This window comes from Oncorhynchus clarkii, chromosome 7 (assembly GCF_045791955.1).
Source record: "Oncorhynchus clarkii lewisi isolate Uvic-CL-2024 chromosome 7, UVic_Ocla_1.0, whole genome shotgun sequence".
NCBI lineage: Eukaryota > Metazoa > Chordata > Actinopteri > Salmoniformes > Salmonidae > Oncorhynchus > Oncorhynchus clarkii.
Genome location: NC_092153.1, coordinates 56,022,807 through 56,041,779, shown reverse-complemented (window position 1 = coordinate 56,041,779; position 18,973 = coordinate 56,022,807). Strand labels below are relative to the sequence as shown.

The following is an 18,973-nucleotide window of genomic DNA, read 5'->3' as shown; positions in this document are numbered from 1 at the left end:
ATCCCCATCACTGTCTGCATTTAAAATCAACCAAAATAGATTGAATTGACCACAGAGCCAAAAAAGTTCCCGGCCTTCCACACAGCCCCAGCAGAATGAGGAGGCAGCCAGTGATGGATGCATGTTACATTCTTACGGTAGATACGACAGAGCCGAGCCAGGCCGTGACTAGGGTATGTTGAGAACATTCACACCCTGACAACAATAGCTATACACTCACTGCATCCTAAGATTACATAGGTCATGGAACTAGCTGCTCATGGTTTCAGTAACAGCCTTTATCAAAGAAAAACTAAGTGGCATGAGAGAGGAAGTTCTGGATTTGCCCCTAAATAGGCCTATCACATGCTCAACAAGGCTATCTAGTACACTAGGCAACTTTACAACACATGGTAGATTCCTTTAGGGGAGTGTCTAAATCTACAACTGGGCCCTGGCTAAAAACTCAACGCTTTAGACAGGGTCAAACGTGAAAAACATTTTGCAACCATGGTAGTTAGAAGACAGATTGACCATATAAGGCAAAGCTGTGGAGCCTCCAGTTATTGATACAGGCCCGTCATTTTATGGCATCTAGAAAGGTCAACATTATTTTAAGTCTATGTAAATTATTTGATTGCTTGAGAGCTCATAAATGAAGACAACAGTTCCCATCAACTGAAAATGTGAATAAACCTATACCAAAAGGATGTGAACGATTCACTCCACTGCCTCTGCTATAAAACTGAGTACAAACCTTTGTGAGGAAAGAATTTTAATAACACTTAAAATACTAATTTGTGGAGAATGAGTATCCATTACAATACTCTGCTCTTACTGGCACAATTACCATAGAACCGACAGTTATGGTTGAGACTAAAAATGTAGTTTAAAAGAAGGCTTGGAAACTCTAACCCTGGCAATTTGACTGGTAATGGGTACACTCACAATTACTGTCTGGTATTGTAATGCAATCATTTCCACGGTAACGTAGAATGTTCATTAAAAATTATGTTAAAGGTAAAATGTGAACAGCATAGTGGGTAAATTTCCACAACTTTGAGAGTTGAAGCGTGAGGCTCAACTTCTCCGCTGTTTTGGTCCCCTGGCTACCACGCTGTGAATAGCGTGAAACGATCGCATGCACATGCCCAGATACTGTGTGTGACTGTGTGAGAGAGAGGTGTTGCATCTCACTCATCTCAATATCTGCGGTGCTGCTCATGGCAATGGCAATTCACTGAGTATACCTTTAACTGTGGCTCATGCAATGTTTTTTTCCAATGCAGTGGAGTTAAATCAACAAATCACAGCATGGATGGGTACACTTCCTGCTTTTACTTCCTGCTTTGCTCCTATGGGTACACTCGCAAAGGCCGCCAGTCCACCCATTATGCCATCATTGACTTTAATGGGGACGTCCATTATATTTATTCTATTTCTATGGCAGCACATGCAGTCCGGAGCGGAGGAGAGAAGAAAATGTGCCTCTTTTTTATTGTTTTTATGATGACTGCTGTGGGCTCAGGCTTGCCTTTTTGAAAACAGGCCCATTTGTGAAGTGTTGTATTACAGACAACTTTGTCAAACAAGCACATAAATAAATGTGATTAAACTGAACTTCAGAAAGAAGGATGAATGAACACGGATTGATTCATGGCGTCAGTCCCTCCACAAGCTCTCCGTATGTTCAATTACTGAGGAGATCTAGCAGTGGAACAGAGAGGATTGTTGTTAATAGGGAGAAGCTAAGCTAGCGGACCACCTAGCAGAGACTTCCCTGAGGGTGATCCCTCTCTGAACTATGGTGATCAGGATATCAGCATGCAGGGAAGGACAGGCCAGCCACAACATGAAACCCCTGAGAAATGTACAGGACTGAGATATCTGGAGTAGAGGTCGACCGATTAATCGGCATGGCCAATTAATTAGGGCCGTATTCAAGTGTTCATAAGAATCGGTAATCAGCATTTTTGGACACCGATTATATTGCACTCCACGAGGAGACTACGTGGCAGGCTGACCACATGTAAAAGGAACCATCAGCTTTCATATGTTCTCATGTTCTGAGCAAGGAACTTAAACGTTAGCTTTTTTTACATGGCACATATTGCACTTTTGCTTCCTTCTCCAAAACTGTTTTTGCATTATTTAAACCAAATTGAACATGTTTCATTATTTATTTGAGACTAAATTGATTTTATTTATGCATTATATTAAGTTATAATAAAAAACTATTAATTGAGCATTGTTGTAATTGTCATTTTTTTCTATATATATTTTTAATCGGTATCGTCTTTTTTTGGTCCTCCATTAAATCGGTATCAGCGTTGAAAAATCATAAATTGGTCAATCTCTAATCTGGAGCAAATGAAGTCAAATTTATATTCATCCAACTTGAACTTAACGCAGTTCCGACTGTAGTCCTATTCCAATTAAATAAACAAAAGTAACAGAATTTTAGTAAGTACTGAAATAGTGCAGCAACACACTAATCTTAAGAGATGGAAAGAAAACAAATTGAGATATAGCCTAAAGCCCTAAAAGTCTAGAAACAACAAACTGAACACCTGTCAAAACACATGGTGGTTCTCATAAACAACATCTGATTCGCAAACAACAAAAAACACACCAATATTCAAATTCACAGGAATACCAGTAATCAACTCAATGTCTTTGATGTTATACACATCAGCAACCACAGCTAATGAAGTCAAGGAAACCCTTAACAAAGAGTTGCAGTCTGTTTTGGAATGGATGGCCAGTAATAAACTGGTCCTAAACATCTCTAAAACTAAGAGTATTGTATTTGGTACAAATCATTCCCTAAATTCTGGACCTCAGCTGAATCTGGTAATGAATTGTGTGGCTGTTGATCAAGTTTAGGATACTAAATTACTTGGTGTCACCTTAGATTGCAAACTGTCATGGTCAAAACATATAGATTCAAAGGTTGTAAAGATAGAGGTCGGACCGCTGTGGCGTTTTTGACACCACTCCACAAATCAAGCCCTGCAGGCTCTAGTTTTATCTTATCTTGAATATTGTCCAGTCAAGTGCAGCAAAGAAATACCTTGTTAAGCTGCAGCTGGCCCAAAACAGAGAGGCACATCTTGCTCTTCATTGTAATCAGAGGGCTAATATTAATACTACACATGCCAGTCTCTCTTGGCTAAGAGTTGAGGAAAGACTGACTGTGTCACTTGTTTTTATAAGAAAGAATGTGCAGGAAATTCCAAATTGTTTGCGTCGCCAACTTACACACAGCACACACACTTACCCGACCAGACATGCCACCAGGGGTCTTTTCACAGTCCCCAGGTCCAGAACAAATTCATGGAAACGTACAGTATTATACAGAGCCACGAGTGCATGGAACTCCTTTCCATCTTATATAGCACTAGTGCAGAAAACCTGGTTTCAAAAACCAAAATCTCACAGCACAACGCCTCTCCCCCATTTGACCTACTGACATGTATGTGTAACTGATAGATACATTTTAAAACATTAACATGTGTATGTAAATTGTAAAGTCTTGCCGAATGTCGTGTTATACATGTCAGAACCCAGTTAAACTAGATGTCACCATTGGCGTCGGCTAATGGGGATCCTAATAAATCCAAAATCAAATGCCAAGTCATCAGATGAAACCAAGGTAGATACAAGCCAGAGAAGAGCAGCTGGCTATAGGAGAATCACACAGACAAAAGCATTCCTTCCCTAAACAAACTTCAGTCTCCTTTCTCCTGAACACAGCCAAGGTTTTCAGATCATGTACTGCATGCCCTTCTCACACTTTTGGGTTATTTCTAGGCAGATGAATCAGTCTTGTTCAGACGACACCTGCACTCCCTGACACTGTTTACCAATGCCCTAGTCTCAGTGTAAACACTGCCGGACCAACTGCCCCGGGGGCTGAGAAGAGCAGCGAGGATGGACCAACATGATGGATGAGGTCAGCGGGTGGCTGGGGAGATAAGCAATCTGCTCTCCATTATATTGTATTAGACCTTCATTCCAAGTGTGAAACATTCATAAAAGGAGTAGAGTGGAGTTTGAGGTGTGAATGTAGCTAGTTAGATTTGTTGGTGACAAGCCAGTCACATTACTTCGTGTTTAAAATAATAATAAACAAGTGTGTAATTGTAATGTTTTTTTGCATATCCCAACTCCCCTGCAGGAAGTGGGGTCATGGCTAGGGTCACCATTGTACAGCATCCCTGGAGTAATTTGAGTTAAGTGCCTTGCTCAAGGGCACAGTGAAATATTTGTTAAAATGTTTTCAACTTGTCAGCTCTGGTACTCAAACAATCCACCTTTTGTTTACTGGCTCAATGCTCTAACCTCGAGGCTACCTGCCCCATAATATAGGCCTATAGTCAGAAAATAATTGCTACTGTTATTTTTCACTGTTTTATTTATTTACTTACCTACTGTTCACCTTTTATGCACTATTGGTTAGAGCCTGTAAGTAAGCATTTCACTGTAAGGTCTACTACACCCGTTGTATTCCGCGCACGTGACAAATAAACTTTGATTTGATTTGAATTGCCATGCACGTGACAATGGTGGTTGAATATATTTTGTCAGGTGCACCACAATATGCCTAACATTGAAAGGATGTTGGTGAATTATTTCATGAAACAATTTCAGTTACATTATTAAACGTGTTCTACAAAAAGTTACACTGACAGTAAAGTCAACAAAAGCTACTGAACGTAATTCACATTGTTGAAGTCAATGAAAAGTTGAGCTGTGGTTTACACGTCGCCTGAAATCCAAAGGAGGGAAGGGGCGGAGCAGGCCGATTTTAGCGACAGGCAACCCAGCGCTTGTACTATTTTAACCATGGTGTGTGTGTCTGCAAGAAGAGGGGGTAGCGAGAGCGAGACCCCTTTAATCCCCGAACTAGTTTCTCAATCCAAAACATCCTGTAACTTTATTCTGCGCGCGGAACATCAAGCTGGCTAGTTAGTTAACAATGAAAATCGGAGTAATATTCATAGCTAGGTCGTTTAGCTAACTGTGGGTAGATAATGTATAAGCCTCTGTCGAAACGTAACACAGCACTTCCTATAAAAGGACAGATGGCATGCTAGCTGGCTAATATCCCTTAGCAGCCCCACCAAAAACGACCCATTCCTCCAGCTCGTCTCCGCGGCCTTACCATGTCTGCGGCGCTCAGTGACGATCTCGGAGAGGAAATATGCTTTACACGTACGTTTTATTGTGCTTGCACAACTTGTTCTTCTATACTGTTGTTGTTTTTATCCCCACCATGTAAATTATGTTTCTTTCGCCTCCCTCACGGAACCCAGCCCTGTCAGCGAATTAACTTCCTCAACCGGGTACAGGAAGGGGGATCGTCACTACTTACCACAGTCACAAAGTTATAAGCCCCACCCATTTCTATTAAAAAAAAAAGTTTTTACCTGATCTTAAACGTAACCCTAACCGTAACCACACTGATAACGTTGTGAATAACCATAACCTTAAATTAAGACCAAAAGTGACGTTTTATTTTTCATGAATTTTTACGATATGGCCAATCTGACCTTTGTGGCTGTGGTAACTAGTGGAAACACAGGAAGGGAGACGGTGAAAAAAGCGGAGATTGCATGTCCGGGTCACTCCACTCCTTCTCTGAAACAGCCAATCGGAAAGGAGTAAGTAAGGGATTGCCAAGTATGGAAAGGAGAGGAGTGGTGAATGGTAAAGAGTAGATAAACAGAGGGACGAGAAGAGGGCGATAGAGGAGGGAGAGTAGGGGAGGGGGTACCAATGATGTATTCAAACCCTGGAATACAGAAGCAATGTATTGGCCATTGACCTGTGTTTGGTTTGCTAGACATGTTTGATGTAGCAATGTAAGTTGATTTTTGTATTATGAATAATACAAATTTAAAAAACATATAATTTATTTTTTATTTTTAAATTTAAAACAAAATGTATTGAGAGGGTTTTGAAGACAGCGGTCGGCCATATTGGCACTCCCCTGTAGGAGCAGTCCATGGGCTCCCCAGTGGTGCAGCGGTCTAAGGAACTGCATCGCAGTGCTAGAGGCATCACTACAGACCCAGGTTCTATTCCAGTCTGTATTACAACTGGCTGTGATTGGAAGTCCCATACGGCTGTGCACAATTGGCCCAGTGTTGTCCGGGTTAGGCTGTCTTTGTAAATAAGAATTTGTTCTTATTGTTCTTATAACAAATAGGGATGAATGGAATTCTACAGTATATTTCAATTAAATGTTTCAAGGACAAAATGACATGTATTTAAGTATTTTTGTTGTTGTAGTAACATTAGTGCTCAAAAAAAATCATAAGGAAAATGTTTTATACATTTGTTCATGTTTTATTTGTATGTTTCGCTCACATAATATAATGTTAAAGTATACATTAACGTGGGCTTATGTTGAAAATGATAGACCTTTCAAACGTTGTATGCATCTCAGCAACATTATCGGTAAGCGACATGATGCCTACTGTACCAAAGCGATTAAAACAGGAGTGACGTGTGTTGATATATAGGCTAACAGAATTGGTTAAAAAAGAGTTATGCATGCTAACATACTAGGCAATAATTAAGAGTAGGTAGAGTGATTGCGTTAGGTGAAATTTATATAAAACGTTTTACCATTGCAACATTGGAAGTAGGACTATGTCACATTCAACGTGGTTTTATGGAGCGTGGTATAGAGTTCCATTCAATTTAAGGGCTTTATTGGTATGGGAAACATATGTTTACATTGCCAAAGCAAGTGAAATTGTGACGCCTGCTCCCGCTCCCTTTCCCTGGCACTCAAAGGCGCCAGGCACCCCAGCATTACGCACTCCTGCCACCATCATTACGCACACCTGCCTTACCTCATCACGCTCATCAGCAAATTATTGGACTCACCTGGACTTGTCAGTTCCCCAGCTCTGTTCCTAGCTGCTGCATTGATTGTCGTCTGTCTTTTTAAAATGTTTCATTTTTTAAATTTCACCTTTATTTAACCAGGTAGGCCAGTTGAGAACAAGTTCTCATTTACAACTGCAACCTGGCCAAGATAAAGCAAAGCAGTGCGACAAAAACAACAACACGGTGTTACACATAAACAAACGTACAGTAAATAACACAATACAAAAATCTGTACAGTGTGTGCAAATGTAGAAGAATAGGGAGGTAAGGCAATAAATAGGCCATAGTGGTTGAAATAATTACAATTTAGCATTAACACTGGAGTGATAGATGTGCAGATGATGATGTGCAAGTAGAGATACTGGGGTGCAAAAGAGCAAGAGGATAAGTAACAATATGGGGATGAGGTAGTTGGGTGTGCTATTTACAGATTGGCTGTGTACAGGTACAGAGATCTGTAAGCTGCTCTGACAGCTGATGCTTAAAGTTAGAGAGGGAGATATAAGACAACAGCTTTAGTGATTTTTGCAATTTGTTCCAGTCATTGGCAGCAGAAAACTGGAAGGAAAGGCGGCCAAAGGAAGTGGTGTCTTTGGGGATAACCAGTGAAATATACCTGCTGGAGCGCGTGCTACGGGTGGGTGTTGCTATGGTGACCAGTGAGCTGAGATAAGGTGGGGCATTACCGAGCATAGACCTATAGATAACCTGGAGCCAGTGGGTTTGGCGACGAATATGCAGTGAGGGCCAGCCAATGAGAGCATACAGGTCGCAGTGGTGGGTAGAATATGGGGCTTTGGTGACAAAACGAATGGCACTGTGATAGACTACATCCAGTTTGCTGAGTAGAATGTTGGAGGCTTTGTAAATGACATCACCAAAGTGATCTAGGTCTAGGTGCTGCTGTAGGCCCGCCTTGGTTAGGGACAGAAGCACCAGATCATCAACAAACAGTAGACATTTGACTCCAGATTCTAGTAGGGTGAGGCTGGATGCTGCAGACTGTTCTAGTACCCTCTCCAATTCGTTGACATATATGTTGAACAGGGTGGGGCTTAAGCTGCATTCCTGTCTCACCCCCTGGCCCTGTGGAAAGATTTTTTTTATTTTTAATCAATCAACAGTCTCTATGGGGTACCACAGGGTTCAATTCTCGGGCTGACTCTTTTCTCTGTATATATCAACAATATATCAGCAATGTCGCTCTTGCTGTGGTTGATTCCCTGATCCACCTCTACGCAGACGACACCATTCTGTATACATCTGGCCCTTTTTTGGACACTGTGTTACGAGCTTCAATTCCATACAACACTCCTTCTGTGGCCTCCAACTGCTCTTAAAAGCTAGCAAAACCAAATGCATGCTTTTCAACCGTTTGCTGCCCGCACCCACCCGCCCGACTAGCATCACTACTCTGGACGGTTCTGACCTAGAATACGTGGACAACTACAAATACCTAGGTGTCTGGCTAGACTGTAAACTCTCCTTCCAGACTCATATCAAACATCTCCAATCCAAAATCAAATCTAGAATCGGCTTTCTATTTCGCAACAAAGCCTCCTTCACTCATGCCGCCAAACTTACCCTAGTAAAATTGACTATCCTACCGATCCTCGACTTCGGCAACGTCATCTACAAAATAGCTTCCAATACTCTACTCAGCAAACTGGATGCAGTCTATCACAGTGCCATCCGTTTTGTTACCAAAGCACCTTATACCACCCACCACTGTGACCTGTATGCTCTACTCGGCTGGCCCTCGCTACATATTCGTCACCAGACCCACTGGCTCCAGGTCATCTATAAGTCTATGCTAGGTAAAGTCTATGCTAACTCAGCTCACTGGTGACCATAACAACACCCACCCGTAGCACGCGCTCCTGCAGGTATATCTCACTGGTCATCTGTTAAGATATTTTATCAAGGTTTAAGATAAATGATTAAATAATTCTACCCAGAAACTTAACCATTAGGATTAGAGGTTATGTAGCATGGACAAGGGGCAATTAGAAATGATAACCATTGTCGATGAAGGAATGTATGTGTGTACCTGAAAGTAAGCAAAGAGAATCCTTAACCTATGTTTGAACAGACCCAGCTATAACTCTGTGGAGATAAAATAGGACAGCGAGAGCCCCTCCAGGTTTTCCGTATCTGGGGGGGACTGGAACTGTCAGCTAAGTGGTAAGTGGTCTGTGGTGAGACTTCAGGAGATAATCCAGATATAGTGTGTAATGTACAGTGCCTTGCGAAAGTATTCGGCCCCCTTGAACTTTGCGACCTTTTGCCACATTTCAGGCTTCAAACATAAATATATAAAACTGTATTTTTTTGTGAAGAATCAACAACAAGTGGGACACAATCATGAAGTGGAACGACATTTATTGGATTTTTCTAACTTTTTTAACAAATCAAAAACTGAAAAATTGGGCGTGCAAAATTATTCAGCCCCCTTAAGTTAATACTTTGTAGCGCCATCTTTTGCTGCGATTACAGCTGTAAGTCGCTTGGGGCATGTCTCTATCAGTTTTGCACATCGAGAGACTGACATTTTTTCCCATTCCTCCTTGCAAAACAGCTCGAGCTCAGTGAGGTTGGATGGAGAGCATTTGTGAACAGCAGTTTTCAGTTCTTTCCACAGATTCTCGATTGGATTCAGGTCTGGACTTTGACTTGGCCATTCTAACACCTGGATATGTTTATTTTTTAACCATTCCATTGTAGATTTTGCTTTATGTTTTGGATCATTGTCTTGTTGGAAGACAAAACACACGTCCCAGTCTCAGGTCTTTTGCAGACTCCATCAGGTTTTCTTCCAGAATGGTCCTGTATTTGGCTCCATCCATCTTCCCATCAATTTTAACCATCTTCCCTGTCCCTGCTGAAGAAAAGCAGCCCAAACCATGATGCTGCCACCACCATGTTTGACAGTGGGATGGTGTGTTCAGCTGTGTTGCTTTTACGCCAAACATAACGTTTTGCATTGTTGCCAAAAAGTTCAATTTTGGTTTCATCTGACCAGAGCACCTTCTTCCACATGTTTGGTGTGTCTCCCAGGTGGCTTGTGGCAAACTTTAAACAACACTTTTTATGGATATCTTTAAGAAATGGCTTTCTTCTTGCCACTCTTCCATAAAGGCCAGATTTGTGCAATATACGACTGATTGTTGTCCTATGGACAGAGTCTCCCACCTCAGCTGTAGATCTCTGCAGTTCATCCAGAGTGATCATGGGCCTCTTGGCTGCATCTCTGATCAGTCTTCTCCTTGTATGAGCTGAAAGTTTAGAAGGACGGCCAGGTCTTGGTAGATTTGCAGTGGTCTGATACTCCTTCCATTTCAATATTATCGCTTGCACAGTGCTCCTTGGGATGTTTAAAGATTGGGAAATCTTTTTGTATCCAAATCCGGCTTTAAACTTCTTCACAACAGTATCTCGGACCTGCCTGGTGTGTTCCTTGTTCTTCATGATGCTCTCTGCGCTTTTGACGGACCTCTGAGACTATCACAGTGCAGGTGCATTTATACGGAGACTTGATTACACACAGGTGGATTGTATTTATCATCATTAGTCATTTAGGTCAACATTGGATCATTCAGAGATCCTCACTGAACTTGTGGAGAGTGTTTGCTGCACTGAAAGTAAAGGGGCTGAATAATGTTGCACGTCCAATTTTTCAGTTTTTGATTTGTTAAAAAAGTTTGAAATATCCAATAAATGTCGTTCCACTTCATGATTGTGTCCCACTTGTTGTTGATTCTTTACAAAAAAATACAGTTTTATATCTTTATGTTTGAAGCCTGAAATGTGGCAAAATGTCGCAAAGTTCAAGGGGGCCGAATACTTTCACAAGGCACTGTATGTGCTTTAGTGGGTTGGAATGGACTTTTGAAGCAGCTTTGTCCTTGTCGGAGAGGAGGAGGGACATTTAAGACGCTATGACGTTATGTGTGATATATAAACTAATGTACATGGTATTTTAAGTAGAGCTCTCCGGAATAAACGCTATTGATTAATTTTGAGACTGATCTTTGTCCTATTTTATGCAAATAAGAACCTGACAAATTCTTGGAAACGGACAAAGTGTTTTGCTTTGTTATAATTGAATTGGTTAATGAACACATAGGAATATAATTCCTCCAACATCATCCCCAAAGCCAACACCTCCTTTGGCCGCCTTTCCTTCCAGTTCTCTGCTGCCAGTGACTGGAACGAATTGCAAAAATCGCTGAAGCTGGAGACTTACATTTCCCTCACTAACTTTAAACATCAGCTATCTGAGCAGCTAACCGATCCCTGCAGATGTACATAGTCCATCTGTAAATAGCCCACCGAATCTACCTACCTCATCCCCATATTGTTTTTATTTACTTTGCTGCACTTTTGCACACCGGTATCACTACTTACACACCATCATCTGCTCATCATCATCTGCTCATCTATCACTCCAGTGTTAATGCTAAATTGTAATTACTTTGCTACTATGGCCTATTTATTGCCTTTCCTCCTCATGCCATTTGCACAAACTGTATATAGACTTTTTTTTTTTTCTATTGTGTTATTGACTGTACGCTGGTTTTAGTTTTTTGTTGTTGTTTCTGCCGCACTGCTTTGCTTTATCTTGGCCAGCTAGCTTATCTGGTTAAATAAAGGTGAAATAAAATAAAAATAAAAATGTTTAACACACACTTGTTGTTTGTGTACACGGATTTTATAATGTCGTATGTTTTTCCCCAAACACCACTTTCCATCAATTTGTATAGCAGGCCCTCATGCCAAATTGTATCAAAAGCTTTTCTGAATTCAACAAAGCATGAGAAGACTTTGCCTTTGCCTTTGTTTTGGTTTGTTTGTTTGTCAATTAGGGTGTGCAGTGTGAATGTGTGGTCTGTTGTATGGTAATTTGTTAAAAAGCCAATTTGACATTTGCTCAGTACATTGTTTTCGCTGAGGAAATGTCAGAGTCTGTGGTTAATGATAACGCAGAGGATTGTCCCAAGGTTGCTGTTGACACATATTCCATGGTAATTATTGGGGTCAAAATTGTCTTCACTTTTGTGGATTGTCTAGAAGGGATTGAATTTGCTGTTGCCTAATTGTTTTTTGGTAGATTTCCACACTACATTCCTTCCATCTATATAATTTCTTAATATCATTAACTTCCTTTGTCTTTTATGCCGCATGATTGCGCAAAGCTCTGTTCAAGTGGAGTGTGATTTTGCTGTGATCTGATTGACTGTGTACGCTCTAAGAGACTATGGGTTGAGGCCAGTGATAAAGTAGTCTACAGCACTACTGCCAAGAGATGAGCTCTAGGTGTATCTACCATAGGAGTCCCCTCGAGGCCTACTATTGACTATGTACGTACCCGGCGTCCGACAGAGCTGCAGTAGCTGTGACCCGTTTTTGTTGGTTATGTTGTCGTAGTTGTGGGGCATGTGGGGAGGGAATGAGTTCATTTTCGATGCCTCATCGCGATTGGTTATTTATTCCTGCCATCTTTTGCAACAAAGTAAATTAACACCTTCCATAGAGATAGATAGAGGACTCAAATCAAATGTTATTTTTCACATGCGCCGAATACAACAGGTTACCTTACCGTGAAATGCTTACTTACAAGCCTTTAACCAACAATGAAGTTTTAAGAAAATATTTACTAAATAAACTAAAGTAAAAAATAAAATACAAATAAAATAAGTAACACAATAAAATAACATTAATGAGGCTATATACAGGGGGTATTGGTACCGAGTCAATGTGCAGGGGTACAGGTTAGTCGGGGTCATTTGTACATGTAGATAGGACTCATCTTTGTAGCTGTGCCATTATAGTGTATGTGACAGCATTGGCAGTGCCATTGAAGCTATCTCAATTTTAAAGTAGTCAATTTTCTTCTTCATGATTGGCTGATCCCTTCTGATGACCTGGTTGGACATGACTCCAACATGATCACTAGGAGGGATCAGCCAATGAAGTCGGATGTCCCACCCAGTTGTCTACATTATGGTGGAAGCCCTCAATAGCGCTCGCCAACTTGTCATCCTAAAACTCGTAAAATGAATGGTGAAAGAATAGGATTTTGGAATAAACACAGAAAATAAGGTCTGAGGTTAACATGCTTAGGAAATCTTATAAGTTATGTTTTATGAGATAATAGCAGTTATGAATTATGAAGCCTTTATATACTTCATGTGCTTTTCAAAAAAATTGAATAAATTCTTCCAAATTCACAAAAAGTGATGTTAGCTGATGAAGATGATCTCATAGAACAAAACGTATAAGATCTCCTATGCCTGTGTTAGTTACAGACCTAATTTTTGGCGTTTATCCCCCCAAAATCCAAAAACCCAATTCATTTTCTGCATAGGCTTTGTCCAATGAACCATGGTGGAGTTAGTGCCTACAAAAAGACACCATTACTATTTATCTCTATGGCGTTTCCCATGCTAATTTGGCCTTTTGGCCACTAGAGGCCTTTATCATTGTCTATGGCGCCATCAAAGGGTTTCATCATCACTATCTTTCCTTTGTGGTATCTCAAACTGTTTTGATTACCACCTGAGATAAACTTGTATTAGTTCATTTTACTCCTGGCTGAGAGTTTGTCTGGACAGTGTCTTAACATCATCCTAATACCTACTCTGAGCTGGAAGTTTTTGTTGTTGTCTTAAAACAGATTTGAACAAGATTCAAATAGGACCTTTTCTGAGATGCTTTGTGGATATGGGCCAAATTGTTGTAATGCCTCTCACCTCATTGTTTGGTCATAATAAAGCTTCCCTCAACAAAGTACTCTGAGATCTACTTTAGTGCAGGGCTCTCCAACCCTGCTAACCTCCTGGAGGTTTTCGCTCCAACTCTGTGAGAGACATTCGTGCCCAAACACATGCAGTGTGATAAATGTCAATTATTCGGTAATGTGTCAAGTGTATGTAGACGGGAGTAGTATTATATGCCAGCTGAGTGTAAATGCTGCAATTGTGATGGTGAACATGCACTTGAATTTCTGAAGTGTCCTGTCAGGTGAAGGAGAGGGAGGTGGCAAGAATAAGGGCTGTCCAGAATGTCACCTATCCGGAGGTGTTGACAAGAGTGGAAGAAAGGAGTGAAGATGAAGAAGTAATGGTAGTAGGAGTAGAGTCAAAAGGTGATATTAATTGTCAACAGAGGGATCCTAACACGTTGCATGTTAATAAGAAGGTGGATGTTTATTACTTTGGTTGTCAACTGCACAGTGCAAACGGAATGGAATTCTGCGAAAATAGGCATCATTTTGTGCGGCTGAGAATTTTTTTTGTACATTTTGGGGATTTTACTGCAGAGGCATACAAGGAATCCCGTCGATGAATGCTCCTTCCTCACAGGCACCTGAGTATGTGTAGGGAATGCACAATAATGTTTTGTGCTGCTACCATGTTGTGCTGCTGCCATGCTGTGTTGCTACCATGTTGTTGTCATGTTGTGTTGCTACCATGGTGTGTTGTCATGTGTTGCTGCCATGCTATGTTGTTGTCTTAGGTCTCTTTTTATGTAGTGTTGTCTCTCTCGTCATGATGTGTGTTTTTTCCTATATTTTTATTTTTAATCCCAGCCTCCATCCCCGCAGGAGGCCTTTTGCCTTTTTATAGGCCGCCATTGTAAATAAGAATTTGTTCTTTAACTGACTTGCCCACTTAAATAAAGGGATGTGACTGAAGGAGTGGGATGGTTGTTATATACCCTGTACAGTAGGTGGCGGCAATACACCAATAGTTGTAATCTAAACTTTAAAGAAGGAGAAGAAGAAGAAGACGAGGAGGAAGAAGCGTGACGTAGGATCACATGAACCAAATCTCGCGGTTTTTGAAGATTTTATCGTCTGACGGGTAGCAGTTTAAGACATGGCCGAGGAACAAGGACGGAAGTGGGACCGATGCCTAGCTGATAGCGCTGTAAAGTTAGGTAAATATCTACATTTTGAAAAATGCATCTATTGAGAAATATATTCCTAACAGCGTACAACCTAAAACACGGCGGTGTAAGCCGGGGACTAGGTGCATGATCTTAGCAAGGCCACCTGTCATCACATGGTGTGGGCCGTATAACGTCACCCGGTGAGGTCAATTGCCATTTCAAACCAAAAGCTCATTAACATAGCTATATTTTTTGGGCTGATTGATTTGTTGTAGAAATTATATTATAGGCTATTGTGTTGCGGAAGCGGACCCAAACATTTGCGTTCGCAGGTCCTCTGTTTTTTATTATTCTGCGTCAAGTCCTTGAAACACTCAGATCTCGTGCCCTTCACGCCCTAATTTAAGCCTTTGCTACAATGTTTCTATTACAGAACTGTTAATGCTATAACTGATACAATGTCATGCAGTAAAATGTTACCAGAATCCCTAACTGCAATGCAGGTCACAGGGAACTAACTAACTGGTGTGTTCATTACACAGATTCTGTTGAAAATCGTTTTGCCTGTTGCAAAACGATTAGCAACAGATACATTTGACTCAAAATGGGAAAAGTTTTGCTGCAAAAACGAGAGCTTCTGTTTGACAAATTCAGGTAGATCTCTCCCCATTTCGTTCCGTTTGCTCTGTTTGCTTCCGTTTCGTTTTCAAATGGTTTCTCTTGCAAGACGTAATAAATACACCCCTGTCTTGGATGTGTGTCTGTCATTGCCCCGAGCCACCGTCCATTCTCATCATGAACTTCACTCCACTGTGCCACTGATGCAAGTACCAAGCAACATCCATAGACCTCTTGGCAACATTCCACATGGCTTATGTTGTGCTGCTGACAAGATACCTATAGCTCATCAATGCATCTGTTAACAATTTCATCCCATCATTTACCCTGGCCTAGCCTTGTCTCATCCTCTTTCATGTCAGAGAGAGATCTTCAGAGAGAGACTTAGGCACAGTATTGGCTATGGACAGACAGTGTTGTTGCTTATTGCCTTGATTAAAAAAATCTAAGAAATACTGAGACTTGCATATGACATTGAGTCCTTTAGTCTCGATAGCTTAATATGATTAAACAAACTATACATGATGCACCTGAACTGTATGCTCTTTATCAAGCCCATCTAGAGCTTCTTCGATCAAAACATAGCCAGTGTTATTGGAATACCCACATTACTATGAGTACATAAATCAAGCTTTAATTATGTTCTATGTAGTTATGTCATTTACATTGACATTTTAGTCATTTAGCAGACACTCTTATCCAGAGCGATTTACAGTAGTGCTCGGTACATTTTATACTTTTTCATTCTGTTAATTTCATTCTGCTGATATATGATGTGTAATGAGGATTAATAAACTTACAGTTAATGTAAACTGTTACTACACTTTACAGAAAGGTCAGTGCAGACAGTATAGTTAGCACTAGCCTGATCCCTGACCTATGTTGTCTAAATGTTACTTTACTATTACACTTGCTGGTTCGTGTTGGGGATAAAACATTTTAATCATGCATGTGGAGTGTGACGGTAGAGTCCAATATCCATAATAATGTCCAAGAACATGTCACACATTCTGATGTTGAACTGATGAGAATAAGGCACCCTTTCCAATCACAATATCTGGGGAAATTAGAGGCCATTTGAGTAGTGCTTTTCCTCAGAGGGATTTTAATTCTCATCCTTTGTAAACCCAGGAATTTGGCCATGGTCTTGGAATGTCAGCTAGCTTTGGAGCAACTAGCCATGAGAACCTCCTAATTTCCAGGTTTTAGATTTTGATCACACTGTGTGGCTAGAGATTCATAACTGTAAATCTGTTGCAGATCTGGCTTCATATTTGGCCAACTTCACTGCATTTCGGCAACTATCACAGGAAGGGGGAGGAGCGGAAGGAGGAGAAATGGGGAGATTAAGAGGGGGAGTGGGGTTAAAGAGACAAGCTGAGTCTGTAAATCATAAATCTTGGACTGGAAAGAGGGGGAGGGGTGAAGAGGAGCATGATTTTATGTTTGTCAGCAGCAATAAAGATGTGGGATGTCGTTTTCTGTGGTCTTGTTTGACATGTGTAAGTTGTGTAATCCTGGCGGAGGGAGCAGCGTCTGAGTGCTTTGGCAACGGCGCATCGTCATGCTGCATAGCTCTCTGAATCCAATTAAGAAGTGAAGGGGCCCAAACTGTTGTTTTTATGTGTTTCTGCGATGGCTGGCCCAGAGCTGGGTGGGGCGAGGCCCATAGCGAGGTGAAGCTAAGAACACAAACACATTCCTCCTCCTCAAGCTCCCCCTCTGGTCCACACTTACTTGGTCTGTTTGTGTGGTGCCTGATCAGTTTGTCTGTCCACCTCCTAGTCATGGAGATCACATCAACCCACCTGGACCCTCACTCTCCCTTACATACACATCCCAGATCTCTAGATCACACTGCCTGTCCTCTATCCCCCCATCTCTCCTCCCTCTTTGTGTCTGTCCTTCATCAGCACTAGCTCCTCCTACCCCCAGACATCTCCTCTCCCTTTTCACTCCATTTCCATTTTTTTCTTTTCAATTAAGTTCATTTTCACATGCATTTCCTCGTCTTCTTCCACTTTCTCTCTCTAATGAACCATGTCTGGCTGACAGGTGCTGTTAACCAGCTCTGGGGTTAGGGGCCATGTTGCCCCCCCCCCAACTTGTTAGAGAAGTTTTAATTTGGAGCACACCAGGGAATTATGTACCTGTGTGTATGTGTGCATCACCCCAATACTTAATCATAGGGTGTGCTGCTGAGTTGGTTTTTGTCTGTTCTTCTGTCGAAGTTTATGCATCTCTCTCTCACTCTCTTTCTCTCTCCCTCGCTGTAGCCACCGGCCTTGGTGTGGGGATTGTGTTTTCAGTTCTCTTCTTCAAACGTGAGTATTGCCTCAGACAGCAGGGAACAGTCATAGTAATTAGTGCTTTTTAATAACACTGACCATGTGTAGATCTTTGTGGGAGTTATGGTTTGTTTATTAAAGTGAATTGTCCATCCCATCTTCAGGGCGCACATGGCCAGTGGTGTTTGGCTTGGGTGTGGGGCTGGGCATGGGCTACTCCAACTGCCAGCAGGACTTCAGGTCACCTTACCTACTCCATGGCCACATGGTGAAGGTGAGCAAATCACACACGTCATGACCAAGGTCGATGCCATTAAGTTTGAAACACAGTATCCCATCTTTTGTCCTCAACAATAATTGCACATAATACAATTACTGTTATTTTTGTCTTTCAGGAACAGTAGAAGACTGATGAGTTGGCTGATGTAGAAGTTGCTGTCTCGTCCTCATTATTTTGGACAGAACTCTGTCTCCCTGCCACCCAATGTAATTACTGTGTGAGTCTCAGGGCAGTCGATATGTATATATTTAATAAAACAGTATTGAAGAATTTGACAGAAATATCCTAAGTTACTTTTGTCATCTGTGTCAATAAAGTATTTGAGTGCTCACAAATAACATCTGTATTTTGAAATTACTTTGGCAAGCTTGGTGTGGGAGGGAGAGAGCAGGGGGGAATTTAAGTATTTTGTGTCTTAATGAGTAGGAGAGTTAAACTCCTGCTGTTTTAGAATGGAAGCCAGCTTCAGCTCAAGGGAAGCAGGGGAAAAAAGATAGCTAAAGAAAATGAAGCCATGGATGATGGAGGGGGGGTGATCATGGATTTTGTATCTATCATGTGCAGCATTACAACTAATTAGCACTATCATTAATATCAGGGTGAAACTTTCATTGGGGATGGGGGGACATGTCCCCCCCCACACTTCTAAAACCAAAGTTGCACCCCTGAATAGTAGCTATTGTGCATTGCTACCATCTAGCACTACCACAAATAGTTTCAGTGGAGAAACTGTAGGACATGTTACCAATGTTGCACTGGCAAGAAGGGCGATATACATTGTTCCAGGTGAAAGTCTTATCTGCAACGCCATGCAGTCTGACCTCATATGGGAGTGTTTGGGAGGCTGGCGATGGCAGAGAACCTGTGTGTGTGTACGTGCATGTGTGTGTTGACAGTGATTGTGTAGGTGGTGCTGCGTGGCGACGGATCATGCTAGCTTGTGTGTCTTGTGAGCAATCTTCTATACCTGTGTGTTCATTGTCAGCACTGTGTGTATGTGTCTGTAAGTGAG

General features: G+C 41.4%; 2 protein-coding genes across 3 annotated transcripts in view; one reads left to right on the top strand and one right to left on the bottom strand.

Moving 5' to 3' along the window:
• The window catches only part of LOC139413495 (F-actin-capping protein subunit beta), a 31,877-nt gene extending 26,518 nt beyond the window's left edge, over nt 1-5,359 (bottom strand). Inside the window, exon 1 of one of the 2 annotated variants that reach the window (XM_071160962.1) lies at nt 5,147-5,359. In XM_071160962.1, the coding sequence (XP_071017063.1) occupies nt 5,147-5,149 (3 nt within the window). In that variant the 5' untranslated portion in view covers nt 5,150-5,359. The remainder of the gene's footprint in view (nt 1-5,146) is intronic. The other variant, XM_071160963.1, reaches the window with a different exon arrangement.
• Nucleotides 5,360-14,646: 9,287 nt separating this feature from the next.
• On the top strand, nt 14,647-18,299 carry LOC139413494 (MICOS complex subunit Mic10-like). The gene is made up of 4 exons (XM_071160961.1): nt 14,647-14,823; nt 17,670-17,717; nt 17,846-17,955; nt 18,077-18,299. The coding sequence occupies exons 1-4, from the start codon at nt 14,763-14,765 to the stop codon at nt 18,083-18,085; spliced, it is 228 nt and encodes a 75-aa protein (XP_071017062.1). The 5' UTR covers nt 14,647-14,762; the 3' UTR covers nt 18,086-18,299.
• Nucleotides 18,300-18,973: the final 674 nt, after the last annotated feature.

Coding starts and splice junctions, on each gene's coding strand:
- LOC139413494 (XM_071160961.1), top strand. CDS start 14,763: ATGGCCGAGGAACAAGGACGGAAGTGGGACCGATGCCTAGCTGATAGC. Junction 14,824..17,669: donor TGATAGCGCTGTAAAGTTAG/GTAAATATCTAC, acceptor CCCTCGCTGTAG/CCACCGGCCTTGGTGTGGGG. Junction 17,718..17,845: donor TTCAGTTCTCTTCTTCAAAC/GTGAGTATTGCC, acceptor TCCCATCTTCAG/GGCGCACATGGCCAGTGGTG.